The 8,077-nt window shown below is 50.1% G+C and overlaps 1 protein-coding gene across 1 annotated transcript; it reads left to right on the forward strand.

The window, feature by feature from the left end:
- Nucleotides 1-59: 59 nt before the first annotated feature.
- Nucleotides 60-5,427, forward strand: Zfp36l1 (ZFP36 ring finger protein like 1). The gene is made up of 2 exons (XM_005072734.4): nt 60-436; nt 2,671-5,427. The coding sequence occupies exons 1-2, from the start codon at nt 380-382 to the stop codon at nt 3,628-3,630; spliced, it is 1,017 nt and encodes a 338-aa protein (XP_005072791.1). The 5' UTR covers nt 60-379; the 3' UTR covers nt 3,631-5,427.
- Nucleotides 5,428-8,077: the final 2,650 nt, after the last annotated feature.

Below are 8,077 nucleotides of genomic sequence, written 5' to 3' on the forward strand. Positions count from 1 at the left end.
TTGTGCGCCGCTCCGAGTGGTTTTTTTTTCCGCCTTCTTTCCTCGTCTCCCCTCCCCCTTCTTCCTTTTGAAAGTTTCTTTCCTCCCCCTTTACCCCTCCCTCCCGCTTGACCGCATGGCTGATTCAACCTCAGTGTCAATCAACTTTTTTTTCCGCCTCCTCTTCTTCATTTAAATAAGTTTAAAGCTCCTCCCCTCAATCCGCCAAATCTTATAAGTTGGGCTTTGCGCGCCGCAGCCCGGGAGAGTCAGAAAGGCGAGGGGCGCCGGGAGCAGGCGTGTGGGACTCCAGACCGGAGAGCCGGAGGCTGCGCCTTCCCCGCACCGGGACCTTCACGACACAGCAGATCCTATCCCTTGCCCCGTGCGAACCCCCACGATGACCACCACCCTCGTATCTGCCACCATCTTCGACTTGAGCGAAGTTTTATGCAAGGTAAACTAGGGCGGAACTTTGGCTTTCCGAAAGTTTCTCTTGTGCTTAAAAGAAACCTAAAAGTTCGGGTCTGGGGAAGCGGCGCAGAGCGAGTGAAGGGCTTTCACTGTGCTTCCCTCCGCTCTGAAGGAATTTGGCCATGTCCTCCCTACTCAGACTTTCAGGTCCCCGGTGGAGTTCCATGTGAATTTGGGAGCAAAGTTCTGGGCGACTGCTGAAGTTTGCGGGGCACGGGCTGGCCCGGGGATGCGGAAGAGTGGCTAGGATTGGGACAAATTCGGAAGGATTCTTTCTTTGCATGGTGTACCACTGGAGCTGAGGTTCGGTGGGCTCCCGGTGTGCTCTCTGGAGGAGTTCGAGTCTACCCGGCAACTTTGCCCGCCTGTGGTGTAGGGTCTCTAGGAAAAGCGAAGTCTCAGAACGATATTTGGCTGGGAGAATTTCTCTGTCTGCCTTGGAGAACTTAGAGATATGTGGCAAGTAAAAGGGGCCGATTTAAAGTTTAAAAATTGTAGGCAAGGAGAGTTTGTAGTGGAGTTTGTGCCCGCCCCAGCTGGGCTAGGCTTCCACCGCGAGAGCGCTGGTCTCTTGCTGCAAACTTTTGGCTGGAAGTGGCTGCTTACCTGTGTGTGCGGCACTACGGCTCGTTGATTGAGGAATAGGGGAACAAAATGTTGCCAGAGCTCAAGTTCCCGCCAGTTAGGACTTAAGAGGGCCTCCTTAGATGGGGGTAGTTTGCCAGTCGGGTTTTCGAAAAAAAAAAGTTTTAAAGCCAGAATGTTCCAGGAGTGCGGTTGAAATGTACAACTCCATGGATGTTGTTAAATGTTTTCCCACTCTGCTTTCCCCACCCCCCACTTCCCCCATTTGAAAGGATGAAGCTGCTAGGCTACTTTTAATTGCTGAACTGTTTTTGCCTTCCCTTAAACACGTCGGGTCATGTTGCTCTCTTCCTAGCTTGCAGCTCCTGTCGGTGCAGCTGCCAAGGCCCCGGGGCTGCAGGGCTGGGGCACAGGGGCGTGCTGGAGCTGAAGAGCAACATCAAAAACTTTGAATTTTCAGCTTTTTTTCCCCTCCCTGCGTTTCCCCAAGTCTATTTGCCCTGGCGGCTGCCTGAGCTCCTGGGCAACTCCATCCTTCTCGTCCTGGCTGCCCGCTCTTTGATCTATTTCTCTTTCTTTTGCCCCCTCCCCCCGCAGGACTTTTAAAATGAACCTCATTGTTGGGAACCGGCTCTCCACTGGGTTCCTGTAATCCTCTCGGTGGGGTGGCTGCGGTTACAGGGTTACTGATTCCCGATCCCCCGCTGCTGATCCTAAGGGACTAACTTTAGAATTTGCACAATGACACCCACATGTGTCAGGGGCCTGGAGATAACTTTCAAGTCGCCCACCCCCACTCTTTCTAAATCTTAGGTAGTTTGAGCAGGTGACTAGAGATTGTGGTAGCTCTGTGTCCTTGCTGAAGCCCCCCCATTGACCGCGAGGTGTATGGGGGGGCGTTGCTGGAGCTCGCCCATCTGCAGCTTTGGTTCAAGATTAAACACTGGTGCTCTTATCCAGACCTCTCTTGCAGCCAGGAGACCCTGTGCAAAGACGTCTTCCCAGTGAAGGGGGTGGGGAACGGTGGGAGAAACCCCTCTGGGGGGGTACTCTTCCAGAAGCTTGGGGTCCGTGCATATGCCTTTCCCAAGGGACTATGCCCTTTCCCAAGCAAGAATAAAAAGGGGGGCGCAGTTTAAAAACCTGTTGCTAAAGGAAGGGTACGCTTGTGGAAGAGGAAGTGGAGAGTTTGGGGCCAGATTGTGGGGGAGGGGGCTAGCAGGGACTGATTGGGAGGATTTGGCTCCCTGTCTGTCTTCTCCCAGGGGTTTACCTGGTTCTGTTGGGGGAGGCAAATTAGAGAGGACTGCCTTGTGTGAAGTTTTCTGAGTTGAGGAAAGTATAAACAGGACTTGGGTTTTTTTTTGGGGGGGAGTAGCTTTAGGAATGAGAGGATATGAAGCTACGTATCAGGGGTCAGCGTGGAGCAGGATGCGCACATAATTTTTTTCCACACAGAACAGGATTTTGTGGTTTCTCATGAGCAGTGCCAAAATAAACCCAGGTGGCTCCTTTTAGAGAGGAGAGAGAGACTGGCCTATCTGAAGGGGTGCTGTCCTTTGTGAACACCATGCCCTGACCTCGTGGGTGTCTTCAGTCACTCACCGGTCCTTTTCTCCCCCCTTCCCCCAGGGTAACAAGATGCTCAACTACAGCACTCCTAGTGCTGGGGGCTGCCTGCTGGACAGGAAGGCAGTGGGCACCCCTGCTGGCGGGGGCTTTCCTCGGAGGCACTCGGTCACTCTGCCCAGCTCCAAGTTCCACCAGAACCAACTTCTCAGCAGCCTGAAGGGTGAGCCGGCCCCGTCCCTGAGCTCCCGCGACAGCCGTTTTCGAGACCGCTCTTTCTCTGAAGGGGGCGAGAGGCTGCTGCCCACCCAGAAGCAGCCGGGGAGCGGCCAGGTCAACTCCAGCCGCTACAAGACGGAGCTGTGCCGCCCCTTCGAAGAAAACGGTGCCTGTAAGTACGGGGACAAGTGCCAGTTCGCGCACGGTATCCACGAGCTCCGCAGCCTGACCCGCCACCCCAAGTACAAGACGGAGCTGTGCCGCACCTTCCACACCATCGGCTTTTGCCCCTACGGGCCCCGCTGCCACTTCATCCACAACGCCGAGGAGCGCCGCGCCCTGGCCGGGGGCCGGGACCTTTCCGCTGACCGTCCCCGCCTCCAGCATAGCTTTAGCTTTGCTGGGTTTCCCAGTGCCGCTGCCACCGCCGCTGCCACGGGGCTGCTGGACAGCCCCACGTCCATCACCCCACCCCCCATCCTGAGCGCGGATGACCTCCTGGGCTCACCTACCCTGCCCGATGGCACCAATAACCCCTTCGCCTTTTCCAGCCAGGAGCTGGCAAGCCTCTTTGCTCCTAGCATGGGGCTGCCCGGGGGAGGCTCCCCCACCACCTTCCTCTTCCGGCCCATGTCTGAGTCCCCTCACATGTTTGACTCTCCCCCCAGCCCTCAGGATTCTCTCTCGGACCAGGAGGGCTACCTGAGCAGCTCCAGCAGCAGCCACAGTGGCTCAGATTCCCCTACCTTGGACAACTCAAGACGCCTGCCCATTTTCAGCAGACTCTCCATCTCAGATGACTAAGTCAGGGTAGGGAGGGACGCCCTGCCTCCTTCACCTCCCCACCTTGCACCCCATCCATACCCTCACCTCCCCACCCCTTAACGTTCCCCCAACCCCTTCATTGATACATTTAAGCTCAACCCCTTTCCCCAGAACCTTGGTATGTTGCCCCCTCCCCTAACATAAGGACAAGTCAATTTGTTGGTAGCTTCTGGCTTGAAACTCCCTCCCTCCATTTCATAGCCCACTTAACCACGCATAACAGAGTCCCATATTTGTCAGTAGATGCCTTTTTTTTTTTCGGCTTAAGCCTTAAGTGCCAAATCACAAAAGAAAAGCAGTAACCGTTTACAGAAGCAACTTAGTGCCTTGTTATCTAACTTTGTCACTGTGACTACATTACCTCTTCAACGCCAGGGGGCACCCGTGGGCCTCCCAGAGCCTCTGCCCGTGGGGTTGGGGGTGACCCGCAACCAGCAGCTCCCCCAGCTGGCGACACAAGTGCACCTTCCTTTCAGTCTCCCGCACACTTCTCCCCTCCCTTGTAGTTACCCGCCTCCCTCAGAGAATTGTTGCTGGACTTGGGGTTTGGGGGAAACCTATTTTGACATTCAAAACCTTTTTCTTCCAGCCCAAACCCCTGTTGACTAATCTTGCCCGGGTTTGTGTAGGTCTTCAGGGAGCAAGGTTGACTAGTTGGACGAAGGTTTTGACATAAGTGGGACTTTGCGATTTAATTTCTTTGTTTTTTTTGTTTGTTTGTTTTTGTTTTTTTTTTTTAAGTGGGGAGGAAGGGGAAACTAGATGGACTATGAGAGACTTGATTTTGGTGCTAAAGTTCCCCAATTCATATGTGACATCTTAAAAATTACAGCAAAATGAGAGAAAAGCTTAAAAAAAAATGTAAGGGGTGAGCAGTTAATGGTATTCATTCCACATACAATATCTGTGTAAAACGATTTCCTGTAGAAGTAGCTTTAATGGATTTTGCTCTAGAATACCTTAGGTCTACCTTAGAGCCCTCACGCCATGCTTTTTTCCCTGGGTTTAAACTTCATCTAACTTTCAGAAATTGGAGAGCAAAAATTTTGCTTGTCACTGCACATCAATATAAAAAAGCTTATTTAACTTATCAAAACGTATTTATTGCCAAACTATGCTTTTTTTGTTAATTTTGTTCATATTTATCGGGATGACAAATCCATAGAATATATTCTTTTATGTTAAATTATGATCTTCATATTAATCTTAAATTTTGTGACGTGTCTTTCCTTTTTTCCACAGTTTTAATATATTATTCTTCAACAACATTTTTGTAACTTTACACTTTTTTTGGTTATTTTATTTTAAAAAAATGAAAAATTAATTTAAAAAAATGCAAAAAACTGTTGGATTATTTATTTTAGAAATTCTCCCCTTTGTGTCGGACTGCAAATTGAGTTTCTTCTCTTTAGGCCTTTCACAGGTAGGACTGAGAATGTATGTACAAGTTCTGTGACAGTACAGAAGGAAACCACCTTTTATGTATAGCTTCTAAAAGGGAAAACAAAAAAGTGAGAAACCCTTTGACTGTACGTGCCCATCTCTAGACATTCCGCTCGCAGATTCGAGGTTCTGGATCCCAGGTTGGAGTTGTCCAATGTTAACGTAAACTGGCGCACACACATAAAGATGAATGTAATTATTATTCCTCTTGCTGGTCACTACCGTCGCTTTCTATTTCTTTTTCTTTGTGTGAATTTATTTAAAAGAAAAAAAACTTTTTGTAACGACTATTTGCAGTTTAAAAAAAATCAATAAACCCCGTTTTTCAAGAAATGGTTTTTCTATAGGCTGTTTCTCTTGTGTGTCTGAACCTCATTGGAGGGCAGGGCAGTGGTTGGGCCTTACATCCTGTGGGTGTGGATGCTGGAAGTTCACTCAACTTGAGAGGAGTGGGGGCCTTTTAGAAGTCTGCTGGGAGCAGGTCCAGGGTAACCTTGCCCAGCTTGGCTACTTTGGGAGCTGTAATCCAGGTATATCCAGTTTTCCTGTGTGGTCTTCCTTTGGGGGAGGGGGTGGTCAGGGAGCTAGCTACTGATAAGGCATGTAACCCATGCTATCCTGGCAGGCCTGAATTGAATGCTTGGCATTTACCAAGGCCCTAGCCTCTCAGTACCACCCTGAGGCACTGCATACCTGGAGAGGAACCAGGAGGATGGAAAAGGGCAGTCTGCACCTGGGTTTGACGGGAGGCCTGTACAGGGAAGATGGGGACTAATGGAGACTGATAGAAAGTGGTTGCCACCTCAGGAGCCATGAAAATGGGTAGGTGGGGTCTTGGTTACAAATCCAGCCAGGTCAGTTGGAGTGGTGAACACCAGATTTGCTGAACGAAAGCAAGGCAGGAAGATCTTGAGAAATCAGTTGGGATCAGGCAACCACTGGAAAGTGATTCTTAATGGTGAGAAAGGAGTTGGTTCTTGTAAAGATCTTGAGTCATATCTGGGAGGATTGAGTTGCACAGGCAGAGATAATACCTGAGCCACTGGCTCCTCACATGTAAGTTTTGAGGGTTGAGAGGTCTCTATCTCCACTCCACTGGCCATCTCCCTATGTAGATCAGCTGCAGACACTGTCGAGTACTGAATGGACATTTCACCTTCCCAGAAGATGTTAGTGTCAGGGTTGTGAGGTAGAAATATGGGACTATTTCCTTTATTTCCTTTCCCAGGACAGGGGTTGATACAAAGAGGAAAGAGGCAGTTATTGAGCCTGGGATCTGAATGAACCTAGGCCTCTAGGTTCCGTGTGTGTATGTGCATCTGTGTGTGGTGTGCGCGTGTAAGCATGTATTTGGGTGGGTAATGATCTTCTATTTTGACTAAAAGACTTTCAGTCATTCACCTTGAGCTCATTCTCTGTAGACACAGAGAGCCTATGGTGGATATCTAATTCTTCCTTTCACAATATCTCAAGTTGGGTTCAGAGGGGGGGGTCTCACAACCACCCTGAACATCCTCCTTTGAATTCAGTCTCTAACAAAGAAAGGATCAAATCCAGGAGGTCCTGGAGGGTAGAGAGGCAAAGGGGACTCAATGTCACCTAGGGAAACTGACTGTTTGTAGACCCTAGTCCCATAGCCCACCTAAGTGTCTCCAAGAGCAACTCAGGAGTTGTTCAGCTCGTTAGTCTGGCTTCCTACCATCTAGATCTGAACTGGTAGAGCCTGAAGCTACTTAGGAAAGGAAGCAGGAGCCCTTTCAGCCCCACTACTTCCCCAGCATGCTAGAAAGGGCTTTGGCCCAGTGGTCCTAAGCATAGACTATCGGGACATCCAGGAAATGTGGTTTCACAACTGGGGGGAGGGGAGAACCCTGAAGTGTGAGCTGAAGATAGGGCCCACACAAGGGGATATGTGGACCAAAAGACTTGCCCCTGTTTGGCCTGGGCAGCCGGGTCTTCTTTCTTAGCCCTGCCTAGAGCCTGGGCTATCATTGTTGGGCAAGGACTTAGAGCTGCCCTGCCTACTTTTGGAGCAACTCAAAGCAATGAGCTGCTTGGGCCACTGACCTTCAGGGGTCTTGATGCCTCACCATCAGGAGGAAGGTAGGCGCCACTGGGCCTCAGGGATCACAAACCCCTGGCATTTCAGGAGCTAGGGCTGCGTAGGTGACACACGGCAAGGAGAATGGCACCAAGAACGGAAGCAGTAACCTGTGTTGTGTTTGCAAGACACGGTTTCTCTGTGCATCCCTAGCTGTCCTGGAACTCACTGTGTAGACCCGGCTGGCCCTCAACTCAGAGATCTGCCTGCTTCTGCCTCTCAAGTGCTGGAATTAAAGGTGTGCACCAGCACCACCCAGTTATAATTATTTCATGTCTCTTCTCAGAGAATTCTGCCAACCATTAAAACAGCAAGATCACTTTTTTTTTTTTTGAGACGGGCTCTCTCTGCATAGTCCTGGTTGTCCTGGAACTCACTATGTAGACCAGGCTACATCTACCTCCCAAGTATTGGGATTGATGAGTGTGTCACCACACCTGGAATATTTTTTTAAGGTGTATGTGCATGAGTGCTACAACATGCACATGGATGTCAGAGGACAACTCGTGGGAGTTGGTTCTTTCCTTCCATCATGTGGGTCCTTCCCATTGAATTCAGTTCATCAGGCTTGACTGCAATCCCCTTTACCCACTGAGCCATCTTAGCAGGCCGGACAACCTGTCTCAAGGGGTTATTGTGAAGATTGTGGAAACATTAAGTAGCAGCAGCTTCCATGGAACCAGACAGTATTTTAGGACCTCAGTGTGCTAACTCAGATGCTCATGTGCTGCCAAGGAGGAAGTTCTGCAGTATCCCAGTTCTTCTGTTGCTGCGATGAGATAGCCCGACAAAAAGGCAGTTTAGGGAGGAACGATCCGCTTTAACTCCCAGTTCTGGGTTATAATCCATCGCAGCAAGGAAGTTAAGACAGTAGGTCTTTCA

This window comes from Mesocricetus auratus, unplaced genomic scaffold (assembly GCF_017639785.1).
Source record: "Mesocricetus auratus isolate SY011 unplaced genomic scaffold, BCM_Maur_2.0 Super-Scaffold_15014, whole genome shotgun sequence".
NCBI lineage: Eukaryota > Metazoa > Chordata > Mammalia > Rodentia > Cricetidae > Mesocricetus > Mesocricetus auratus.

Coding starts and splice junctions, on each gene's coding strand:
- Zfp36l1 (XM_005072734.4), top strand. CDS start 380: ATGACCACCACCCTCGTATCTGCCACCATCTTCGACTTGAGCGAAGTT. Junction 437..2,670: donor TGAGCGAAGTTTTATGCAAG/GTAAACTAGGGC, acceptor CCCTTCCCCCAG/GGTAACAAGATGCTCAACTA.